The 26,469-nt window shown below is 34.3% G+C and overlaps 2 protein-coding genes across 4 annotated transcripts; one reads left to right on the top strand and one right to left on the bottom strand.

Annotated features, from left to right (window-relative positions):
* Nucleotides 1-9,220: 9,220 nt before the first annotated feature.
* On the bottom strand, nt 9,221-16,159 carry LOC105840987. Its single transcript, XM_012688079.3, has 3 exons — nt 14,443-16,159; nt 14,162-14,275; nt 9,221-14,082 (listed from the first exon to the last, which is right to left on the bottom strand). The coding sequence occupies exons 2-3, from the start codon at nt 14,226-14,228 to the stop codon at nt 13,295-13,297; spliced, it is 855 nt and encodes a 284-aa protein (XP_012543533.1). The 5' UTR covers nt 14,229-14,275; nt 14,443-16,159; the 3' UTR covers nt 9,221-13,294.
* Nucleotides 16,160-17,822: 1,663 nt separating this feature from the next.
* On the top strand, nt 17,823-19,842 carry LOC118648488. Of its 3 annotated transcripts, none has more exons than XM_036294910.1 (6): nt 17,823-17,997; nt 18,103-18,215; nt 18,474-18,531; nt 19,096-19,255; nt 19,536-19,635; nt 19,719-19,842. In XM_036294910.1, the coding sequence occupies exons 2-6, from the start codon at nt 18,106-18,108 to the stop codon at nt 19,792-19,794; spliced, it is 504 nt and encodes a 167-aa protein (XP_036150803.1). In that variant the 5' UTR covers nt 17,823-17,997; nt 18,103-18,105; the 3' UTR covers nt 19,795-19,842. The 3 variants fall into 3 exon arrangements, with proteins under 3 accessions (XP_036150803.1, XP_036150756.1, XP_036150718.1); XM_036294863.1 differs by having other exon boundaries at nt 17,823-18,010; nt 18,095-18,215; XM_036294825.1 differs by having other exon boundaries at nt 17,824-18,010.
* The last annotated feature ends 6,627 nt before the right edge of the window (nt 19,843-26,469 follow it).

The following is a 26,469-nucleotide window of genomic DNA, read 5'->3' as shown; positions in this document are numbered from 1 at the left end:
TGCCTCAGAGCTTAAAAATTGCTTGACTTTTCAATGTAACTGTAAGTGCCATCGATACATGCAATAACGTTAAATTAAAGAATGGGAGCTACGTTGCGAAAAGACTGATCGGTCTACGTGAATATAGACGAGGTTATTGTACCGCAGATTTGAGCAACGCAATTTGCCGCAAATGATCGAAGAGATCCCGCTTAAAGCAGTTATACGTGGGAGACCCTTTTATAGTTATAAGAAGAAAGGACCCGGGATGAGTAAAAGAAAATTGGTAGATGGCAGTTCTACAGGAAGGGCAAGGTCAAGGAGAAAGGAGCGGGACAGGGAGCGAAGAGGAACGTAGGGGATAGACAAAGAAGTAAGATAGGGTGGGATGGGGAGTATCCCGCTTGGACACATAACGATTGGACACGGTTCGATTGGACACGCATGATTGGACACCGCATTATTGTACACTGCACTATTGAACATCGCACGATTGGGGACACACACAGACATTAGCGAATACAAAAGCAAGAGAGATAAATTATACAAAGTAAATAAAGCGGAGGACAAAAATAGTAATTAAATTGACTTGCCTTAAAATGTTAAATAAACGCTTCTCTCTCTCTCTCTCTCTCCGCATCCATCCTGTGAAACTCCCTTCCCGCTTCACTCAGAACAATAGATTCTGTCGGATCCTTCCGGAGGGAGCTCTTCGACTATCTGCTGCGGAATGAGCGGGGGCGGGCCTAGCGGATGGGTCTTCTTTTTTATTTCTTATGCCTATTTTATCCAAATGACGTAATATACCTATGCTATCCTCTCTAAATTAGTAGCGTATGTTCTTCTCTACCTATCATTCGTATGCGTATTATGTTGTTTTTCATGCCTATACTTTTCATTCATGTATTGCACTAACGCGTTTTCATTCAAATCATGTAATATCAGCTTCCTCTGTTCAATTACTTATATGCATATTATCTCATGCAAATCTTACTAGCGAATCACATCAATAAGTATCTTGCAAAGCATGTAACCTTCGCTTTCTGCTTTATCACTTCTCTGCGCAAAATCTTATTATATCTATCTTTTTGTATTGTTGTGAGTGAAACACTCACAACCAATAAAATTATATTATAAATAAAGAATATAGAGTATTAAAATTATCACATAGCTCGCCGAGGAAGGCTCGCTATCACAAGGTGTCAGGTGACATATGCCTCGTGCGCTGCCGGCTGATCATCGCACTGGGCAACGCACCAGCCACCTCAAGAAATTAGCGAAGCCAGCTTAGCAACAATCATGCCACCGGAAATGCATACCTGCATTTTGGCAATTGTTGCTAAGCTCGCAAATATTTCCCGGGCGCCGGATGCGCGCGGGAATGACCATATATGGTCATGCGGAGGGCTCGATGCCCTCACTAATAATCAAATCCGCGACACTATTTAAGCTGCTGCCGAACAGCGGCCCGAGGGATCAGTGATTAGCATTCAAGCCGATACGTACGGCCCGCACGAGTAAATTACGAGTTCGGGACTTAGCCGCAAGCAAACCTCGAGCGAGCGAAGAGACGACGCGTTAACTCCAAGTCACGCGCTGTATATAATCAAGTGTAACCCGACGCGGCACCTTCGCCGACCGCTATTGTACATTACAAGCAGAATAAATCTTTTTATTAAATTCACGTAAAATCAGTGAGTGAGTGATTTGAGGACCCTGCCAACAAAAGCCGCCTCTTTCCGCGAGTTCCTACTCCTTGCGCAGCAACGAATCCCTAAAGATCTTTTGTCGCACCGCAAGGTACGGCAAAAATCATTTGTTGTACCGCAAGGCGCAACAAAATTGGTGGCAGCGGTGGGATAGACTGCCAGGAAGGAAGGCCAAACAACTCCAACGAGAAACTACCTATAAGGCCATGGGACCTACGTCACGAGCCGAGAGCAGCTGAACGACCTCGAGGACCAGCTGACTGGACAAGCCCGCCGAGCAGAACTCAGCCACGGCTCAACACTCGACGCAGCGTTATAAGCGACACCGGAGTACCGACCTACCGCAATACGCAGCTGACGACATGGAGCGAAGCGCAGCGTTACTGTAAGTCGAAATACACTATTGTACAAAGCGATATACGAAGGGCAAAGCGATAAGCCTTAATAGTAAAAATGTGCTGATCCCCCGGTAATCAAAAAGCGGTTATCGTAAACGTAACTAATAGGCGTGAATGCCGGAAAATAACGACGCCGCTATAGCAAACGACTCGTGGTTGCATAGCGAGCAAGTCACTCGAGCTATTCAATATTGCGCACAAGACTTCATAGAAGCACGCGATAGAGTCCGTAAGGAACTAGATCCGTACGATAACAAGCTACCCGAAAACGTCGTCCGCGAACGAGAATTCCCATTCGCGAACCTCGACGCGAGTTTATTTCAAAACGAATTCAACGCGACACGGCAACACCGTGTAGAACGACGGACGAGACCGTACAAGAGTCGCACCCCTAGTCGCTAATATCTTATTATTTGCTATCTTGTTTTCTAATAATTATAGTAAAAAAAGTGTTAGAGTAATTTTGTAGAAATAAAGAACAAAGTAATTGCATGAAAAATATTTGCATATCAGGTTTCAAGAAACTTTAGTTTGTCGTAGCACTTTTTTTAAAAAGTGCAAATGTACTTTTAGATATTTGGATTATTAAAACACATAAAGTAAAGTAATTTTTAAAGTAAAGTAATCATTATAATAAATTATTTATTTTAATAAAATCTCAAAATACTAATGTAAATATACAGATCATATAATGTAATGACATTTATAGAATTAATTTAATCTTGTGTAGTAGTTAAAGCAGTAGTTACATTGTAATAAACTGTAACAGGAAATTTTGTGTCTAATTGAATGACCATAACAAGATATGTTATTATAGCTGCAGCAATCTATAAGAAGAAATTTTATTTAACAAATTCTATATTACATTAGTATGCGAATAAATAGAAATTTTTTACTTACAGAACATATAAGAGGAATATCAATTTCATATAATCCTAAAGCAGTAAACGCCAATTTTTCATGGACCAACTGAAGTGAAAAGTGTATCACCTAAATTTTATATATATATATATATATATATATATATATGTGTGTGTGTGTGTGTAGGGAGTGGCTCACTTGGACACACAGTACAATTGGACACAGTGCAGATGGACACGTTGCAAATGGACACAAACTATTGTACACGGTTCAAATGGACACGGTTTATTTGGACACAGGAATTTTGTACACTATAAAGTTGTACACCGCAAAGTTGTACACCGTAAAGTTATACACTGTATTTCTATACTCTTTTGTTTAGGGCATCGCTATCGACGGGGCGGGTGGAAGAGGGACGAAGGCACCCACTTGCACCCCCCCCCCCGCGCGCGCGCGCGCGCGCGCGTGTGTGTGTGTGTGTGTGTGTGTGTGTGTGTGTGTGTGTGTGTGGAGGCACGGTTATGGTATAGAAATATACGATGTACATTATTTTGTCCATTTACAACGTGCTCATTTGCACTGCGTCCAATTGTACTGTGAAGGCCACTCTGTGTGCGTGCGTGCGTGCGTGCGTACATATATATAAGGTCTGCAAATAAATTCTGACCCTATTTTACAAAAAATTGAATATTTATTTATACAGTATCAAAATCCATATCAATCTTGAAAATAATCTCCATTACTTTTGAAGCATTTCTGTCATTTCTCTGGCAGCACGCGAATCCTCGCTCGGAAAAGCGATGATGGTTTTAATTTTATAAAGTCAATAATAGAATTTCGGACTTCTTCGGATGTTTGAACGTGCGTATCAACAAAATGATGTTGCAGAGAACAAAAAAAGTAGAAATTCTAAGAGGCCGGTGTAACGAGCCGTTCCTCCGCCACGTAAGGCATATAGATACGAGGCCGTTACCCTCCTACCTCGTGTAGTCCCCTCCGCTTATCTCGGTCTCCCCGCACATCTCCGCTCCTCTTGTCACCAAACGGGGGCTATAAAAGCCCTCCGCTGGTGATAAGAGAGCAGATCTCCCCGGTCTAGCGCACTGAGCCGACCGATCCTCTTAGCTAATTGAGCTAAGCCTCCAAGCACGCACTAAGTGCCGAACATAACTTGACACCGGCTTCCTTTGTCAGCGCGCACTGAGCGCTTCCTCGAGCCACATATTGAGTGGCAAATCACCGCCCCGCTCGTTACCCGAATCCCGGTACGCGCACTGAGCTACCGATCCCGACCGCACACGGGGACCCCGCACTGAGGGGAAACCGCCGACGCGGAGAATCATCCACGCGGGATGATCCTCGACGATAACAACAGCCAGGGTTGCCAGATGATTTTGATTGGACGTCGCAAGTTGTTCGGCAAATATCGCCCAAAATCGCAGAATTAAAAAATTACTAAACATATTCCGATATTCGCTGCTAGTACTAAAAATCTATGGCTGCGTTCCGATATTCACTGTCAGTACTGAAAATCTATAATGTATGTGACATAAACTATAGATTTTTAGTACTGACAATGAATATCGGAACGCAGCCTATAGTGTATGTGACATTTTTTCATAGAATGGCTGTGATTGATCAATGACCATAGTAATCCAATCCAGAGCGATTGAATCTGCTTCATTTAAAAATACTATAAGAAACATTATTTCAACAAAAATTTAAAGTTTATTTTTTAAAATAAAATGCAATGTAGTACATAACCATAAAATAAAATTATTGAAAGTACAATGTAGCAATAAAACTTTTCTAAATTTTTAATATCGCCTGACGCCTCGTGATTATTAGACATATCTATTATGCAATGTATGGGAAGTGCGTATCGACGCAACAATAGTAATTTCAAAACTGTTAAAAATAATATTTAATTATATTAATTAATTTGAGTCTTCGAATACTTCTGAAAATAATGTAATAGTATTATCTTCAATTTCGTTTACAATTTGTAAATTTTCATCATTACTTTTAGGATACATTATTTTACTGTTAAATCGCGCAAGCATTGAATGTGTTACTTCCATTGTATGGCAACATAATTTATCAGTTTGCATATTTATTTTTATCATTAATAGAGCATTTAACATTTCGCTACTCAATTTATTTCTGCATTTGCTTTTAATGTAATTCATAACTGAAAATATTCTCTCTACCGTTGCGTTACTAATAGGTAATGATAAAAGCAATATAGCAAACTGAGATATATTTTTAAACATCAAATTACCTTCAGCATTTTTATAAGTTCTTATAATATTGCACCAAAATTTTTCAGTAGAGATTTCACTTTCTACAGAAAAAATATTATTAATGTTTATATTTTTTAAATTATTCCATTCTATCTCCATTTCATATTTATTAACTCAGTTCCCTCAATAAAAGCCAATGGTAAGTCTCCTAATTTAGGTGCATTGATAATATTTAAAACATTAGATGGTTCTAAGTATTTAATTCCAGTCAGAATATTTAAATTATGCGGTATTCTAATACAAAGTTGTTGACACAGATCAAACAAAAATATTGCACATCTTTCTTTTATTATTTGTAAGTCATTTTTGTCAACATTACATGCTGAAACAGCTTCTCGAAATCTTAATCCAAAGTCAATATTCTCAGATGATATTAAAGCTAATGAATTGTTTAAAATATTTTTAATTTTTGTAAAATTATTATGATTAATTATATTTAAATCTTCCAAAAAAATAGGTTTTATTATTAACCTAAGATATGAACCTGAAGCTGACGGCCGCGGCGTAGCAGCCGACCAGGGACGAATACGGGCCCCCCTTCTTAAAATAATAACAACCCAGACAACACGCATGTCTAAAAGACATCTTTAAGACGTCTTAAAAGAGACGTCTTTGAGACTTTATTAAAAGACGTCTTTATGACGTCTTAAAATCGTCTTATTTTAGACGTCTCTCTTAAGACGTCTAAAATACGTCTTTTTAAGACATATTCTTTGAGACGCCATTTAGACGTCTTTATGACGTCTGAGAAAGACGTTTTTAAGACGTCGAATGACGCACATAACCAAATCTGCCGTGTGATGCGATCAAGTCGATCGACGTGCTTATCCCGTATCAATTTTTGAACTCTTGCACGTATCGCGTGTGTGTTGGGACGTTTTGTCCCGGTTTGCTGTGTAACGCAGCCGAGTGTGGATACGTTAATACAACACAACTTTTTAACTCTCGTACGTATCGCGTGTGTAGGCTATTATTGGAAATAATTAACCTTTCTGACAACATTTCTGACAACAGTTTTTGACAATTAATAAACCGGACGATAATAGTGTTGCGCTTAAGTTGCTGTAAAATATGTGACTGAATCCAGTATCTCTGTAAAATTCTGTAATTTCCAATCACGAAAACATGAAATAAAATTGAAATATATAATATAAAATTTTTTATTTATAAAAAAACTTATCTTAATAATAAAATAAAAATAATGAAATATAAATATAAAGTATTTTGTTTAAAATAATAAAAAATAAAAAATAATAAACCTAGCTTTTGGAATCCTTGGTGAAAAAATTTTCTACAAAATTCTAAAAAACTACAAAAATTTACAAAAGTGTGTTTCAAATTTAGCATTTTTCTGTAAAAACTACAAAAAAATGCCAGAATTGGAATACTTTTGTAAATTTTTGTAGTTTTTTAGAATTTTGTAGAAAATTTTCGCCAGGGATGTCTAAAATAATTTTTATATAAGACGTCTCAAAAACGTCATAAATAAAAAAAATTAGACGTCTTTTAGACGTCTTAAAAACGTCTTAAATCGGGTCATAAGACGTCTTAAAGTTGTCTAAAAGACGTCTTTCTGATAGTTTTATAAGACGTCTTATAGAAATATAAGACGTCTTTTAGACGTCTTTAAGACGTCATAATGTTCTCTGGGAACCATCTCAAATCAGAACCTTTTTTTTTTAAATTTCGTATACAAGCTTTCTAATCATGTAGAAGAAGAATCCAATACAAGCAGCCGCGACACAATTACAAATAATGAGTTAAATAAACAATTAAAGTTGAAAAATTATATATATATTTTGGCAAAATTCGCTGTAGCATCTAACAGCAAGTTGCGATCAACTTAAAATTTCATATACAAGTTTTCTAATCGTGTAGAAGAAGAATCCAATACGAGCAGCCGCGACACAATTGCAAATAATGAGTTAAATAAACAATTAAAGTTGAAAAATTAGGGGTACTTCGGCAAAATTCGCTGTAGCATCTGACAGCAAGTTGCGATCTATTTAAAATTTTATATACAAGCTTTCTAATCATGTAGAAAAAGAATCCAATACGAGCAGCCGCGACACAATTACAAATAATGAGTTAAATAAACAATTAAAGTTGAAAAATTATGGATATTTTGGCAAAATTCGCTGTAGCATCTAACAGCAAGTTGCAATCAACTTAAAATTTCATATACAAGTTTTCTAATCGTGTAGAAGAAGAATCCAATACGAGCAGCCGCGACACAATTGCAAATAATGAGTTAAATAAACAATTAAAGTTGAAAAATTATGGATATTTTGGCAAAATTTGCTGTAACATCTGACAGCAAGTTGCGATCTATTTAAAATTTTATATACAAGCTTTCTGATCATGTAGAAGAAAAATCCAATACGAGCAGCCGCGACACAATTGCAAATAATGAGTTAAATAAACAATTAAAGTTGAAAAATTATGGATATTTTGGCAAAATTCGCTGTAACATCTGACAGCAAGTTGCGATCTATTTAAAATTTTATATACAAGCTTTCTAATCATGTAGAAGAAGAATCCAATACGAGCAGCCGCGACACAATTACAAATAATGAGTTAAATAAACAATTAAAGTTGAAAAATTAGGGATATTTTGGCAAAATTTGCTGTAGCATCTGACAGCAAGTTGCGATCGACTTAAAATTTCATATACAAGCTTTCTAATCATGTAGAAGAAGAATCCAATACGAGCAGTTGCGACACAATTACAAATAATGAGTTAAATAAACAATTAAAGTTGAAAAATTAGAGGTACTTTGGCAAAATTCGCTGTAGCATTTGACAGCAAGTTGCGATCTATTTAAAATTTTATATACAAGCTTTCTAATCATGTAGAAGAAGAATCCAATACGAGCAGCCGCGACACAATTGCAAATAATGAGTTAAATAAACAATTAAAGTTGAAAAATTAGGGGTACTTCGGCAAAATTCGCTGTAGCATCTGACAGCAAGTTGCGATTTATTTAAAATTTTATATACAAGCTTTCTAATTATGTAGAAGAAGAATCCAATACGAGCAGCCGCGACACAATTGCAAATAATGAGTTAAATAAACAATTAAAGTTGAAAAATTAGGGGTACTTCGGCAAAATTCGCTGTAGCATCTGACAGCAAGTTGCGATCGACTTAAAATTTCATATACAAGCTTTCTAATCATGTAGAAGAAGAATCCAATACGAGCAGCTGCGACACAATTGCAAATAATGAGTTAAATAAACAATTAAAGTTGAAAAATTAGGGGTACTTCGGCAAAATTCGCTGTAGCATCTGACAGCAAGTTGCGATCTATTTAAAATTTTATATACAAGCTTTCTAATCATGTAGAAGAAGAATCCAATACGAGCAGCCGCGACACAATTGCAAATAATGAGTTAAATAAACAATTAAAGTTGAAAAATTATGGATATTTTGGCAAAATTTGCTGTAACATCTGACAGCAAGTTGCGATCTATTAAAAATTTTATATACAAGCTTTCTAATCATGTAGAAGAAGAATCCAATACGAGCAGCCGCGACACAATTGCAAATAATGAGTTAAATAAACAATTAAAGTTGAAAAATTATGGATATTTTGGCAAAATTCGCTGTAACATCTGACAGCAAGTTGCGATCTATTTAAAATTTTATATACAAGCTTTCTAATCATGTAGAAGAAGAATCCAATACGAGCAGCCGCGACACAATTACAAATAATGAGTTAAATAAACAATTAATGTTGAAAAATTAAGGATATTTTGGCAAAATTTGCTGTAGCATCTGACAGCAAGTTGCGATCGACTTAAAATTTCATATACAAGCTTTCTAATCATGTAGAAGAAGAATCCAATACGAGCAGTTGCGACACAATTTCAAATAATGAGTTAAATAAACAATTAAAGTTGAAAAATTAGAGGTACTTTGGCAAAATTCGCTGTAGCATTTGACAGCAAGTTGCGATCTATTTAAAATTTTATATACAAGCTTTCTAATCATGTAGAAGAAGAATCCAATACGAGCAGCCGCGACACAATTGCAAATAATGAGTTAAATAAACAATTAAAGTTGAAAAATTAGGGGTACTTCGGCAAAATTCGCTGTAGCATCTGACAGCAAGTTGCGATTTATTTAAAATTTTATATACAAGCTTTCTAATTATGTAGAAGAAGAATCCAATACGAGCAGCCGCGACACAATTGCAAATAATGAGTTAAATAAACAATTAAAGTTGAAAAATTAGGGGTACTTCGGCAAAATTCGCTGTAGCATCTGACAGCAAGTTGCGATCGACTTAAAATTTCATATACAAGCTTTCTAATCATGTAGAAGAAGAATCCAATACGAGCAGTTGCGACACAATTTCAAATAATGAGTTAAATAAACAATTAAAGTTGAAAAATTAGAGGTACTTTGGCAAAATTCGCTGTAGCATTTGACAGCAAGTTGCGATCTATTTAAAATTTTATATACAAGCTTTCTAATCATGTAGAAGAAGAATCCAATACGAGCAGCCGCGACACAATTGCAAATAATGAGTTAAATAAACAATTAAAGTTGAAAAATTAGGGGTACTTCGGCAAAATTCGCTGTAGCATCTGACAGCAAGTTGCGATCGACTTAAAATTTCATATACAAGCTTTCTAATCATGTAGAAGAAGAATCCAATACGAGCAGCCGCGACACAATTACAAATAATGAGTTAAATAAACAATTAAAGTTGAAAAATTAGGGATATTTTGGCAAAATTTGCTGTAGCATCTGACAGCTAGTTGCGATCGACTTAAAATTTCGTATACAAGCTTTACAATAATATTTAAGAATAATCCATTATGAGCAGCCGTGACATAATTATAAATAATTAGTTAAATATAGAAAGGGCTTCCATGTATATGTCGTGACCTGTTGCCTGTTGCAGCGTTGCGCCGACGTTTCGTAAACGGTGCAATTTGCATCATCAAGTCTAAAAGGTCCGAAATTCACAAGGATTTTTAATGCAACTGATTTCTTTAATATGAAATAAAAATTACAAAATTCAAAAGAGCGAATTATATATGGTGTCTACGTATCGTGACAAAAAAGTGATTTTCGAAATACAAGTTAGAAACAATCATATTAATTTAAAAAATGCTTTGAAAGTTCTGGGTGCTTGATTAAAAGAAATCTCCTCTCACTGTTAGGCATTTAATGAAATAAATATTTATGATTACATAAATATTATTTTTCATGAGACAGAAAATAAAAAAAATTTATAAAAATTTAACAGTAATTCACATATGCTCTTCACATTTAATAAATACAGTGCGAAAAAAGTTATATATGTCTTTTTAGATAAACAGAAATAAGCAGTTCATCGATATATTGCAGAATTTTGCTGAAATACCCATAATTTTACAACTTTAATTGTTTACTTAATTCAATATTTGCAATTGTGTCGCGGCTGCTCGCATTGGATTCTTTTTCTACATGATTAGAAAGCTTGTATATGAAATTTTAAGTTGATCGCAACTTGCTGTCAGATGCTACAGCAAATTTTTCCGAAGTACCCCTAATTTTTCAACTTTAATTGTTTATTTAACTCATTATTTGCAATTGTGTCGCGGCTGCTCGTATTGGATTCTTCTTCTACATGATTATAAAGCTTGTATATAAAATTTTAAATAGATCGCAACTTGCTGTCAGATGCTACAGCGAATTTTGCCGAAGTACCCCTAATTTTTCAACTTTAATTGTTTATTTAACTCATTATTTGTAATTGTGTCGCGGCTGCTCGTATTGGATTCTTCTTCTACATAATTAGAAAGCTTGTATATGAAATTTTAAGTCGATTGCAATTTGCTGTCAGATGCTACAGCGAATTTTGCCAAAATATCCATAATTTTTCAACTTTAATTGTTTATTTAACTCATTATTTGTAATTGTGTCGCGGCTGCTCGTATTGGATTCTTCTTCTACATGATTAGAAAGCTTGTATATAAAATTTTAAGTCGATCGCAACTTGCTGTCAGATGCTACAGCAAATTTTGCCGAAGTACCCTTAATTTTTCAACTTTAATTGTTTATTTAACTCATTATTTGCAATTGTGTCGCGGCTGCTCGTATTGGATTCTTCTTCTACATGATTACAAAGCTTGTATATAAAATTTTAAATAGATCGCAACTTGCTGTCAGATGCTACAGCGAATTTTGCCGAAGTACCCCTAATTTTTCAACTTTAATTGTTTATTTAACTCATTATTTGTAATTGTGTCGCGGCTGCTCGTATTGGATTCTTCTTCTACACGATTAGAAAGCTTGTATATAAAATTTTAAATAGATCGCAACTTGCTGTCAGATGCTACAGCGAATTTTGCCAAAATATCCATAATTTTTCAACTTTAATTGTTTATTTAACTCATTATTTGTAATTGTGTCGCGGCTGCTCGTATTGGATTCTTCTTCTACATGATTAGAAAGCTTGTATATGAAATTTTAAGTCGATTGCAATTTGCTGTCAGATGCTACAGCGAATTTTGCCAAAATATCCATAATTTTTCAACTTTAATTGTTTATTTAACTCATTATTTGTAATTGTGTCGCGGCTGCTCGTATTGGATTCTTCTTCTACACAATTAGAAAGCTTGTATATAAAATTTTAAATAGATCGCAACTTGCTGTCAGATGCTACAGCGAATTTTGCCAAAATATCCATAATTTTTCAACTTTAATTGTTTATTTAACTCATTATTTGTAATTGTGTCGCGGCTGCTCGTATTGGATTCTTCTTCTACATGATTAGAAAGCTTGTATATGAAATTTTAAGTCGATTGCAATTTGCTGTCAGATGCTACAGCGAATTTTGCCAAAATATCCATAATTTTTCAACTTTAATTGTTTATTTAACTCATTATTTGTAATTGTGTCGCGGCTGATCGTATTGGATTCTTCTTCTACATGATTAGAAAGCTTGTATATAAAATTTTAAGTCGATCGCAACTTGCTGTCAGATGCTACAGCAAATTTTGCCGAAGTACCCCTAATTTTTCAACTTTAATTGTTTATTTAACTCATTATTTGCAATTGTGTCGCGGCTGCTCGTATTGGATTCTTCTTCTACATGATTACAAAGCTTGTATATAAAATTTTAAATAGATCGCAACTTGCTGTCAGATGCTACAGCGAATTTTGCCAAAATATCCCTAATTTTTCAACTTTAATTGTTTATTTAACTCATTATTTGTAATTGTGTCGCGGCTGCTCGTATTGGATTCTTCTTCTACATGATTAGAAAGCTTGTATATGAAATTTTAAGTCGATTGCAATTTGCTGTCAGATGCTACAGCGAATTTTGCCAAAATATCCATAATTTTTCAACTTTAATTGTTTATTTAACTCATTATTTGTAATTGTGTCGCGGCTGCTCGTATTGGATTCTTATTCTACATGATTACAAAGCTTGTATATAAAATTTTAAGTCGATTGCAACTTGCTGTCAGATGCTACAGCGATTTTTGCCAAAATATCCATAATTTTTCAACTTTAATTGTTTATTTAACTCATTATTTGTAATTGTGTCGCGGCTGCTCGTATTGGATTCTTCTTCTACGTGATTAGAAAGCTTGTATACGAAATTTAAAAAAAAAAGGTTCTGATTTGAGATAGTTGTTATTATTTTAAGGAGGGGGGCCCGTATTCGTCCCTGGTCGGCTGCTACGCCGCGGCCGTCAGCTTCAGGTTCATCCTAAGATATCCAAATAATAGACTATAAAGTTCTGAATAGACTTTGCAAATATCAGTTTTATCAGATTGGAATAATAAATTTACTCTGTTTATATTATTTAGAATAGGACTGATTGCACATAGATATAAATATAGTTTATCGTCTGAATACATTTCATTTAATGTACGTGCCATGTAACATTTTTCTTTATCTAATATCAAGGAAAAATGTGTTTTTAATTCTAACCATTGTTTAATAATAACTTCTACGGCATTTGCCCTGGAAAGCCACCTCGTTCCTGATAATTGTATTATTCTTGTAAATTTATTTTTTGTACCGGTATTAAAAGTATCAAATAATTCTTTGTAAGAAGAATTCTCTCAAACTTTCTGATGCTCGACTTGTTGCTAAATGAAGCGAATGTGCGACACATTTAATGAGTATGAGTCTAGGAACTTTATTTTTTAATAATGTGTATACTGAGTGATGCTGTCCACATAGATTGTTTGCACCATCCGTTGCTAAGCCTAATAATTTACTTAAGGATAACTTTTTAGCACTTAAAAATTGTAACAATGAATCAGTTAACACTTCAGCTGTAGCTGAAATTACTTCAAAAATACCTAAATATTTTGTTACGATCTGACTTTTAGCATTGCTAAAATAACGAATACAAACAGCCATATATTTGAATACCGAAATATCGGTTGATTCATCAATTATTAAAGAATAATAGGAATTACCTATATCTTTAATAAGTTCCTCTTCCAAAGCTGGGCCAATTACATATTTAATAATTGATGAACATTTTGTACGATGTAATTTTAGGTTTTGAAAGCCTGAATACGCTGATAAATGTTTACTTAATTCTATCAGTAGCTCGCTCAAATGATTAGCTGTTTGAAGCACCGCTATATGTAATGCTAATTTAATGTCAGCAATTTTATGTTCATTAGTTTCTAATGAAGTACCAGCTGTAGTAGTAATCTTTGGTTGTTTCTTAGGATTTCGTTTCTCGATATTGTTGATATGTACTGCTCTTTTAGAATGTCTTTCTAAATCTGTTTTATGAGGTCGAAGTTTAGTTTGACATACTTTGCAGAATGCAGTATCATTCTCTTTGTCGTATGTTAACCATTCTATATAAAAACAAAATTTGATATATAAAAAATATAATTTTTACAAATTCAAAATAATTTTTATAAAGTGAAAACTCACTTTTAAATTGAGGGTAAGTTTCCCATATTTGTTTATATTTTTTTTCATATTTCGCATATTTTCCCATGTTTAATAGGTTAAGGCGCAAATTATACTTTTAAAAGAATTGTTCACCTGTTTTTATTAAAATTAAGAATTAATACTGATATAATAATTATGTTTTGTTTAAATTTGAATACGATATGAGCTATAATAATAATCTTTACATTAAATAAAATACAACACTTGACATAATGTTTTCTTTTTTGTAGGTATATCTAAAGATCATGAATAAAACTTACCAAAATATTATAATTTCAATCTTTTTTAATTAAAAGATACATACAATGCTATGTGACTTTACTAACATAGTCTGATTACACTGATTTGAAATAAGTGGCGAGTCTAGCAATAGCAAATCTGCTTAACCTCTAACCTGCATGGGTGTGTTCGTTTCAGTTTGTTTCTTATTGGCAGTATGTACAACTTGATAAAATTAACGTTACATAGGGTCTGTTCTTTTTATCTGCACCAGTTCAGCAATGCCTCTAAAAAGTACAATATATAAAACTGACTTTTCATGGGCACTGAAATGCACCAATAGCGAGCAGTTGTTTATTGAGTTTTAGACGTATTTTGGTAAACTGCCGTTGCATTTACTAGTCAAATATTACCCTATAAGAGAGATTAGCAAAAAACGCCCAAAAGCGACTTCTTTATTGTTTAAAATCGCCCAATTTGCGATAATCGCAGATTTCAAAATTTTAGTCGCAAAACACTTTTTCAAATCGCCCAATTTGCGATTAATCGCCCAATCTGGCAACCCTGACAACAGCTGATCGCCGAACAGCTGATCGCCTTGGCTGTCGAGCCGAGCTCCGTGCCGCACCGCGCAGTCGCGCACCGCCGCGACCAATCATAGCGCCGCATCGACCGACTCGGCGAATGAGAACGCCGCACCGTACTGCGCAGCCGCGACCGTAACATCGCAGCCAATCCGGCTACCGCCGCGACCGATACGAGCGCCGCCTCGCACCGCACCGCCGAAATTACACCGCCACGAGCGCCGTAATCATTGAGACCGGCCGCTACCGCCGATCGACGCACCGACCGACCGATACTCGGCCGTACGCCCGCCGCAGCCAATCCGGCACCGAAACTCTACGCGCACATGCGCGCCGCGACACACGTCGCCACAACACATCGCCCGCGCCTCGCATAGCGAGATATTAGATATAAGTTGTACATATTAGAGTAGGGACACTGTAAATATTAGTTAGGCTTAGAATATAATAAATCCTAATTGTTAAATATATACCGCTTGCCTCCGTCATTCATTTAACCAGCCCGCCGTCCGAACCCTGAATTGCCCGCAGCTATCCGTAGCCAATAATATTCGAAAATTCACGGTTACACCATATTTGGAAAATAGGCCGCATGAAGAAGAACTTCCCAATCCAAAGTATTGATAACTTGTTTGGTTGCTACTGCTGCATAGGCCGTGCGTTATCGTGTAACAGAATTACCTGCTGAGTTCCCTTGCCAGTATGTGGTCGTTTCCATTTGATTTTGTTCGACTTAAACGCATCAATTGTTCTTGATAACGGTCAGAAGTTACAGTTTTCCCGGGTTTTAGCAGCTCAAAGTGTAGCCCATTTTTCATATCCCACCAAATGCACAATGCTTTTTTTAAATATTTGATTTTAAAGTTGATGTTGAGGGTTCTCCTGGATAAACCCATGATTTTCTCTTTTTAAGATTATTGTATAGGATCCACTTCTCATCACTTGTCACGATTTTTAAACAACAAATCTTTTCGTTTAAATCTTGAGAGTAGGCAAATTCCTATGTCATAGCAACTCGCTTTGTTCTCTTGTGCCAACGACCAGCCTTCTGAATTCTTCCCGCGTTTACAACCGATGGGAAATTGCTTGATGAGTAACATTCAATTATTTAGCGAGCTTCTTTTGTGTTTGACAAGAATTTTCTTGCAACAATTGATCCAATTCTCCATTGGCCTATTTTCCAAATTTCTCATCTTAAACTTTTTCGTGCCTCCGAACGATGTTCATCGGAAAGATTGAAATTACCCGTTCGAAACTTTCAATACCATCTTTTCCACTTCCATCATTTTTCTTGCCTCAAGAATATTTTTCTTTAGTTAAAAAGCAAACAGAATACAGTGTCTTATGTGATGCCTTACTTGTCGGACAACATCGTACTTATGAAATTTGTAAGATTATATCTTGTAGCAATCTAATTTTCATATGCGGGTTTTTTTAATGTTAAAGATTGGTACTAAATGATTTGAATTCAAAATAAAATTATAGCAAGTTAATTCAGAGAGATCAGAACTTATTTGTAGATTTAATATATAAAATAATTTACTAAAACCATTTATTTTGAAAGACTTTTAAGTGCTATTATGTATATAAATGTAAATGAAAGGTATCAATATCGACATTTCACTTCACTTTTGGATAATACTTCTTAAATAAAAGTTAAAAGTTTTAAAAACATAAATATAAATTGTAAAAATGTCTGCTATGAAATAGTACGGTAGTTTTTATAATACTGTTTTATATTTTGTAATGATTAATTAATTTTGTAATAATTATGTTTTTGCAACACAACTCAAAAACAGCATCTGAAAAAGTGCTCCAAACGGCATACTTATAAGGTCAAACGTCGCCTGGTACAGTGGAACCCCGCGTTAGCGGACTGTGGGCTCTGGTCCGCTAACGCGGGGTTATCTCCTATTGCTTGGTTTCACTCCCACTCCGTGAAATTCAGGGACGTAACGGTATTGCCATCTAACCAGTTAATGTTTACGCTTAAGACTAAATGTATTCGATCATAAAATTGCAAGCAGAGCGTCTCAGATTAAGTCAATCGTATCTATAGCCGTCCGAAAAACTCACATCTCGTACCTCTGTAATAAATTACATTCCCGAATATCTTATATTCCCTACACTTTTAATTTATTATTATTTTCCAACATATAATTTATAAATAAAATATTATAAAATTAGAAATTCAGCTTTGATTGCAATCGGTGTTTCTTTTTTATGTGATTACATCCCACACAGCATGTAACATTGCCGTAATATCACAGTAATATTATAATATTTCAGTAATATTTCAACGGAAATGTAATATTACAGAAATATTGCTGACATATTGTATTGTGATATGTCACATTGTAATATTACAAAAATATTGTTAAAATATTGTGTTGCGATATATCACGATGTAATATTACAGAAATATTGTTAAAATATTTTATTGCGATATGTCACGATGTAATATTACAAAAATATTGTTAAAATATTATATTGCGATATATCACAATGCAATGTTTCAGAAACATTGTTTTGTGATATATCACGTTGTAATATTTTAGTAATATTACTGCAATATTTCATTGTGATATATCGTATTATAATATTACTGCAATATCTTACGCATACTACAATGCGATATATGACATTGTAATATTACTGTAATATTGTAGAAATATTATAATGTAATATGTTACACACTACTTAATAATAATTATAATTCGACATGTATTCTCGGATCATTTGGGTGTTAAAGATACAGTAATTGACGCGGCCGCAATCGTTTTACGAACGCATTCGAAATACGACATATTAACATAGGTCAGTGCGTCATGCGCATGTCAGCGCATGTTAGCGCATGATATGTGGCAGCACTTTAATGTATATATACGGTGGTGTACAGATCGGTGTACATTAGTGTTAATCAGTGTGTACGAATAAAACGAAATTAACGCTAGAATATTTTCCAAAGTGTTGAAGAATTTCGATCGAGAACTTTTGGAGAAAAAGTTGTATGTAAGTACTTCTGGTAAGTCTCTACGTTATTATATAAATTTCTATGTAGGTTAGATTCAAGTCGTATACTTATAGTAGGCATTGCAATAAAAATCAGATTTTCAGATCATGGAATATAATAAAAATCGATTATATTCGGATAGACATATCCGTCGTCTCGTTGAAAAGAAAACAAATTCGGATTTGCAACGAATTTTCAATGAAACAATATCGGAAAGGTATTTGTATCCACAATCAACTCAGCATGTTTTACTGACAGAGAGCCTGATCAAGAAATACAAATTTGAATAGAGGCTGCGTAGTAAGAATTAATTTTTACTGTAATCTTCTTAGCTAATTGCCTGTTAGCAGATTGTTATGTTTCTATACGCATGCCACCAGAAACTGTTGCAAAAGTTTTGCAACATAATGTCGTAGTAGAACCAATTTTGTATCAAAATCTGTTGCCTTTCTGCCATAAAAAAATTTTGTAGCAGATTCTGCTCAAAATCTGTTTGCGCAGCTTTGGCTATCTGGGAAAATATAAAATCTATAGTGAGTATAAAATATACTATAAAATTGTTTTATCTAACGTAAACTTTGGCAATACACATTCTACTATTCCAAATAAACTTTTTTCTACAATTATCTGTCCTCTTTGAAACCTGTAAAAATTTGCAATGTTTTAATTAAAGTTTTTAAAACAGTACGTAGTATGTATATCATTGTTTCATAAATCATAAATTTTATAAGATATTTTTAAAGAAACAAATACTCTGTTTTGTGTAAATTGTGTTTTGTATTACAAATATATTATATATAACATGTACTCTTTGCAAGTTTTGCAAGTTACTTTTATTGACGTGCATGATGTTTGCTGAAATGTTACTTTTTATTTTATTACATTTTTTGAAAGTATGCATATATATCAAAGAATTATTTTAAATTATTTTAATTTATGTAGTATCATAAATATTATTGTTTAAAAGACTTTTGTAATGTGTGAAAGATGAATTACATTAATATGTTGAATTGACAATAATGCTAAGAAGTATTAGTTAATTCAGCATCTTAAAATAGTTAATTATTAGTAGTTATAACTTGAAATTATGTTTACAGATGAGATTGTTAACCAAAAGAGGAGGGCGAAGTGCATATGAACTTGCAACCAATATTTTAGCGAAGGTATTCACAAACAGTTTTGCTGCACAATATAGTTATTATGGAAAACAGAAAAAGAAGCCTTTATCCGAATTAAAAATCACCAAATGTATTATTGGCAAGTATAATTGTAGATTATCGCTTGTTTAGGGAAACAACTGTATTTGTTATTTAAAGTAATAACATTTTTAACATGTAAATCTATTTTTAAAAGTACAAAGTAAAAAATGTATTGTTTAATATAATATGTGTTATTAACTTTTAACATTTAATATATGTATTTTAAAAATGTACATAGTAAAGTAAAATGTAAAATAACGAGATTTATATATATATAAAAAATATATATGTTAAAGTAGTATTGTCAAAAAAATTGATATAGAATTTTAACTTTTTAGAGGCAGTTTCACATTCTTACCAAGACATTAAAGAACACGATGTGGAAAAAAAAATAGGCAATTGGTTAGCAAATGCTCCAACACGAGTTTTGAGAGAAAGGTTAATATATGCACAATATACATATGCCTCAATTTTTTTGATATTACAATTTTATATATTAATAATTGAATTTTGTATTACAGAATAAAGAAAGAAGTAGAAGCTAATAAAAATAAAGAAAATGTTAACCAAGATGAAGAGGAATTAGATTCTCCGTAAAATAATATATATATACATTTATATTTTTCTATATTTTTTTATATACATTATAGGCATACACGTTATATATATATATATATATATTCATGTACGTATATTTTAAACTATAGACATAAGTTTCTGATTTTCTATATTATATTAATAAAAATAAAAAAATAAATAAATAGTAATAATGTAATAAAATTATTTCGTAATTATACCTAGGGTGAATTTTAATGGATGTCTCGGCCTTTTACCATGGAAATTGGATTACTGACTGCAACCTTAATACACACATGCACGGCATATGCACATACATATATAAGGTTGCAATTGGTAATTTATTTCTCATGATAAAAAGCCGAAACGTCCACTAAAATTCACCCTTATAGCAATATTACAACAATATTATAATACTGCAAAAATATTACTGAAATTTTACAAACAGATTGCAATAATATTATTATAATATTTCCATAGTATATCGTAATATTTCTGTAATATTACTGCAATATTGCAATAATATTTTGGCGATGAATTTTCGCGGACATTTAATATTGCAGCAATATTTCTGTAATATGACTGCTATATTACTACATAATATTATTGCAATATTGTAATATTGTTGCAATATTGCTGAAATATTACATTGCTGTGTGGGATTTAAACAATTTATTTTAAATTAGTGTTGGCTATTTTATTTACATATGCGTGAATTTTTCAAATAAAAATTTATATAAAAATATATTTTTATTTATATTACACGAATAATATTTTGAAACAATTTTTTGAGACAATTTTTAATGACCATGTAGACAAAATAATAAATTCTTAAATTTAAAAAAATATTAGCCATTTCTTAGTCTTAAATGAATTAATTACAGATTAAAATCTTGCACAAATTTTTAAGAATGTCGTAACTGCTTACATACTACGTGACTGCATTGCTATCCCCACACACGCTACTCATGTGGGCCGAGTGCATATGGAGGGGATAGTTTCCGCTAACGCGAAGTACGCTAACGCGGGGTTCCAGTGTATACCATTCTAGGGTTAATTTTTATAAATTTTACATTCAATCTTTGCGATTTAAATTTCTGTGTAACTAATGTTGTGTAATTATTTAGAACTAGAAAGATTTAAATAAAATTTGAATTTATAAAAATTTTATTTAGGTTTTCCACCACCTTTTTATCCGCCTACATTACTTTTATTACGTCACAAACAGAGGTGACGACATTACCCATAATGTAAAGGCGAATTTATTCAAAATTCTTCCTTCGAAGCATCAATCTCGCAAGCAAAAAGCATCCTTCAGCCTTCTCCATTTTTCGATTTGAGTTTGCGAGAATTATACACCCTATTTCACTCTGTGTCTTTTAATTCTGTGCCTTCATAAAACAAAGAAAAAGAAAGAAAAAGAAAGAAAAAGAACAATGGCATATCAGCAACGAAGTGCTAATTATAACTCTGCGAACCAGACAATTCTCGATAATCTCGGGATATGCAACATCAACGAAGGAAGAAACAGTCAACTTCATATGCTGCTCTCCACTTCGTACTGCCTTAATAATTTACATATGAAGAGGATACAAGTCGGATTACGATCAACGAATGAGGAAGTCTTCGTTCCATTAATAAAATTAAGTGGCAACATCGTTGACGGCATTAATATGCTGACTCGTGGCTGCAATTTCAAGATTATATGAGTCTCATGAGTGAGTACTTGAGCGGCGTTGCTAAATTAAAGTCAAATCCCATCAGTATAAAAACATCATCATCTGCTTTACCTCGGCCTATGGATCAAGATCCGTATTAATAACGCATAAGAAAATTGAAGAGGAACGTTCTTCGAAGGAAATTGTTGAAGATGCTGCGGATTCTTTATCACCAATTACAAAACTACATTCCAGGGGCTACAGAATGTGATCAAATGTGTCGACGCTCACTTGGAACGTTTAAAATTATTAAGCATTGAAGTCAATGAGTGTGCGCGTAAATTAATTCAAGAAATCGAGCTGAAACTCCTGTTAAGTAGATTGTGAGATTATAAAATTAACAATAAAAGGAAATCAGGAAGAAATTGAACGTAATGTACACGCACCGGCAGAAATGGTGTTACTCGAGGTCCAGCGCGGCGATCACACACGAAGCGCCGTATGTATTACTGGGCGCGCGTAGGAGACGGAGAGGAGCGAAAAATTGAGGATCGCACCGGTGTTGCATTCTTTACCAACTGCTTAAGAAAAATAGAGTTATGATGAGTGAGAAAACGTGATACCGATTCGCCGGTGTGCATTATTTATTTCACTTGCACTCAAGCAAAAGACGTCATTGATATCGAGTGCAAGTGAAATGGATATTGGACATAAGCAAATCGGTATCACGCCTTCTCACTCTTTTTTAAGCATGCGGCATTGGTGAAGAATGCAACACCGGCGCGATCCTCAATTTTTTCGCTTCTCCCCGTCTCCTCCGTGCGTCCAATAACGGCGCTTCGTGTGTATGTGTGATCGCCATGTTTCGTACACGCAGGGACACTATTTTTGCCGGATTAAAATAAGTTTAATTGGAAGTGGAAAATTAAACTTATTTTAATATAATACTTCTAGAGCTAATTTTGCTATGTTGTAACGAAATCGTCCATATACAAGGGTAGTCCCAGAAGTACCCGACCTGACGTATAGATCGCGGTTGTTGTTTAAAAAAATTACTATGGTAGAAAGTACCAACCTTATAAAGCTTAAGTATGAAGTTTGAAAACGCTACGTTATTTAATATTTGTTTCCAGCCATCAATAGTAAACTCTCTCAGTGAATGGAATTTTAAAAACATGGAAAAAAATAGTCATTGTTACGTGATACAATACTCTCATTTGAAAGGTCTCCAACCAATATCAAAGCCGAGCTAGATTCTACTCTGGGGGAGTCTGCTCCTTCGTTTACAACAGTAAAATATTGGGTAGCAGAGTTTAAACAAGCCCGTACGAGCTGCCAACATGAACATCGCAGTGGTCGACCAAATAAGGTGACCACGCCAGAAATGGTGAAGAAAATCCATAAAATGGTATTGGATGACTGTCGACTAAAAGTGCGTAAGCTAGCAGACACCGTAGGCATTTCAAAAAGTGTTATACATTGCATATTGACTAAAAATTTAAAGATGAGAAAGCTGTGCGCAAGATGGGTGCCGCCTTTACTCACAGTGGAATAAAAACTGCGTCTTAAAAAAAAGTTTTAATCGAGTGTTTGGCGATGTTTCACAGTAATAAAACCGAGTTTTTGCGTCGATTCATAACCATGGATGAAACATGGGTCCATCACTTCACACCTGAGACAAAGGAACAGTTAAAACAATGGACTGCAAGGGGAGAATCGCTCTAAAGAAAGCGAAGACGGTTCTTACTATAAACAGGTTATCGAAGTTATTGAACATCGCTGGGAAAAGTGTATCGACCTAAAAGAAAACTATTTTGAGAAATAAAGATATTTTTTCCCAAATTTTTTGTGTTTTCTTTGTTAGATCGGGTACTTCTAGGATTATCCTTGTAATTTTGACAAAAAACGTAGAACATAAATTTTGTTTAATTTTCGACAATTACAATGTATTTTGTATGAAAAATCTGCGTATTAAAATAAAAATAATTTTTTACTTTAAACGCATATTTCTTTTACTCCCCTTCTATAATATGTAGTTATTATTTAATATAAGACCCGAAACATGTTCGTTCTTGTTTTTACCTTAAGTACATAATAGCAAAAAAATTCTCTTTTTTACAAAGCACCTTTGTTTTGAAGGTCTATCATCCAGCTTACAAAAACTTCGTACCTGACCGTTCCTGCTGTGCAAGACGCACGGATCTAAGTTTGACATCTATCATTTTGTCTTCCTTTGTTACTTTCGCCATTTTCCCGAGGGAGCCCCGAGGGAGTCCCAAAATATCTTCCTTTTCTCTATTCAAAATTTAGTAGTATGCACAGGGTAGCCAATCAAGGCTTTGGGTAGCCATGGGATGTCAATCAAAACGCTCTGTTAAAATTCACCCACCCCTATGCGCCAGTCAATCGGATCGCCCCATATCTCCCACCTCGTGACGTCACACCGTCTAGACACGTCCAGACGGCGGAGGAGTGAAGGTTTATTTTGACACCTTATTACTTTCAATATACTATTCGAGTCGATTTGCTCTCGTTGAGTGATGCTGCCCTCGACAAGCACGATAACGAGTTTTGAAGCTCACCGGTCGAGCGATTTTCGACACGGAACGAGAGAGATAGCGCATAAAAAGTGCGCACATCCGCAGTCACTACACGCTCAAGACGGTTCTGAATGTACTACTTGAGAGTTCGTTTAGCAGTTACACGAATCATTATCCACATTGGAGTGCACTGTATCACAGCAGGGAGCGGCGCACTTGGACACCGTTCATTTGGACACTGTTTATTGGACACCGTTTATTTGAACATCGTTCACTTGGACACCGTTCACTTGGACACGTAAGAAATAGCAAGTAACAAATAACTATGTCTAGGGCACCCTAGCGGGTTGGATGCGGAAAGGGAGCCGAAGGCCCCCCTTGCACTCCGCCTCCCGTGTGTGTATATGTGCGTGCGCTCGCGCGTGTGTATGTCCGTTTCTTTTCGTGTTCAATTGATCGGTGTCCACTTCAACGGTGTCCAATAAACGATGTGCAAATGAACGGTGTCCAAGTGAAAGCCTCTCATTACAGCACACCATCGTCATTAACACACACACACACACACACGCACATACACACACACGCACGCGCGCACGCACACGCGCACACACACACACACACACACACACGCGCGCACACACACGCACGCACATAATCAACATGAACTGCAGTCGTACGTGGGCCCACAATATCACCGCGCTCCGAGAGACCACAATATGAGGCGAGTCTTCCGATTTTGTCTCAGTTCAACGCTCGTGTTTTCATACGCTCGTTCGTTCGTCTCCCAAGAGAAGGCATACCCTCCTTGTACACACTATAACGTTTATTTGTTCCTAAAAGTACATCATTCCAACAGTATGCAGTTCAATTTTAATGTTAAAATATTGAAAATTGCAAAAGTTATAATATTTTTTGTAAAAAAACATTTTTTTACTTGCTCTGTTGATTATTTTTAAAATTAATTTGATTAATTTATATCTCTTTCAAAACCGTTTTCCTTTCATTTTGAGCAGTTGAGGAACATATATAAATTTTTATAGCCCGAAAAAATGTATTTTTTCTTTGCAGTATGCACTCAAAGTAGTGCCTGGGTCAATTTGACCTCTGTGTGCCCTTTATGTTCTGTATAGAAAGTATGCTCTTTAAGAGTTAAATTAATATTGCATCTTAGACAAATTGGCTAAATAAAGTGGAGCGCTCACTTTACAATATTGGATCAATATTAGGGATATTGCATTCACATTACTTCAATGTTTTATGCTACTAGGGAATATATAAACGGAACAGTTTCAGTGAGCCGCAAACGTGTAAAATAATTTAATAATATCAATAATTTACTCACTATTGTTTAAACTATGAAACGTGCGAGAGTAAATCATACAAATTTAATTTTTACTGTTATAAAAAAATAAATGTATGAATTAGTTTTTTTTCATTAATTATCTAAGCAGATTATTTCCTTATCGGTATTCATACAGTGCAATGTTCAATTTCTGAAAAAAGGAGAAGTTACTTTATAAGTTTATATCAATATTAATACCTTTCCCCCCACACATACACGCGCGCGCGCGCGCGCGCGTATCTAAACACTTCTACAAAATGATTTATAATAAAGTAAAAAATGTTTAAATATTACATATACACATTCTTACCTCAGTCTGCAATGATTTATACTCCAGAAAAGCATTATGCAAAATTATAGCCATTTTCTTAAACTAAACAAAATTAAAATCACGTGTTATACACATTATTTATCTATTTTTATACACATGTCGTACAGTACTCTTTATAAGTTTTATAACATTATAAAAGTATGCAATGTAAAAGAAACATAAACGTGATTTATTTTAATATTTAAATATTTATTTAACTAAAAAAAGAAACCAAAAATGAATATATACATGTACATATTATCAAATAGCATTTTAGAAAGGAATAATTAAATACATTAAATTTTTAATTTCTCAACGTTATCTCTACGTAATCATTTTGCTTTTTTTTACTTTAATGAAAATGCCTTGATAAAAACCATGTTATATATTCTAGACATATTTTAGATATGTAATCAACGGTAAAAATGCTGAATAGGGGACCCAGCCCCAATGACCTTGACATTGACATATGTTGTCAAGATCATGATTCTGAGTAATGTATAAAAGGTTTTAGCCGTCGCTCATTGTTCTGCGAACATAAACATAAACCTGTGAAGCAAGCAAGGTCTACTCTATTTGACTAAAGTTTCATGATATCAGTGCTTTACGTAAAGTAAACGACGTCCACTGCGCTTCAATGATTCGTTCCATTCCTCTAGCAAGTTTGCATAGGATATATAACATAGGTACTATACCTATGTACTATACTACATGGGTTTGCGACTTTCCACACTGCTTGTTTTCAATATTTTCGCATTAACAAATAGCGACATAAAATTAGTTGGGTTAGGAAAAGTTAGAAAAAATTACGGGAAGGTAGGTGCAAGGAGAGAGGCAGAGGCCCTC

The sequence above is a fragment of the Monomorium pharaonis genome, chromosome 1, assembly GCF_013373865.1.
Source record: "Monomorium pharaonis isolate MP-MQ-018 chromosome 1, ASM1337386v2, whole genome shotgun sequence".
NCBI lineage: Eukaryota > Metazoa > Arthropoda > Insecta > Hymenoptera > Formicidae > Monomorium > Monomorium pharaonis.
Note: the sequence above shows the minus strand (reverse complement) of the source record. Positions and strands in the feature narration are given on the sequence as shown.

What these genes read in the sequence shown, in the direction of transcription:
- LOC105840987 (XM_012688079.3), bottom strand. Translation starts at nt 14,228, where the DNA reads ATGGGAAAATATGCGAAATATGAAAAAAAATATAAACAAATATGGGAA. An exon ending in AACTTACCCTCAATTTAAAA is followed by an intron (nt 14,083 to 14,161) that starts GTGAGTTTTCAC and finishes GTTTTTATATAG; the next exon opens with AATGGTTAACATACGACAAA.
- LOC118648488 (XM_036294910.1), top strand. Translation starts at nt 18,106, where the DNA reads ATGGAATATAATAAAAATCGATTATATTCGGATAGACATATCCGTCGT. An exon ending in AATGAAACAATATCGGAAAG is followed by an intron (nt 18,216 to 18,473) that starts GTATTTGTATCC and finishes ATTTTGTAGCAG; the next exon opens with ATTCTGCTCAAAATCTGTTT. An exon ending in ACACGAGTTTTGAGAGAAAG is followed by an intron (nt 19,636 to 19,718) that starts GTTAATATATGC and finishes TTTGTATTACAG; the next exon opens with AATAAAGAAAGAAGTAGAAG.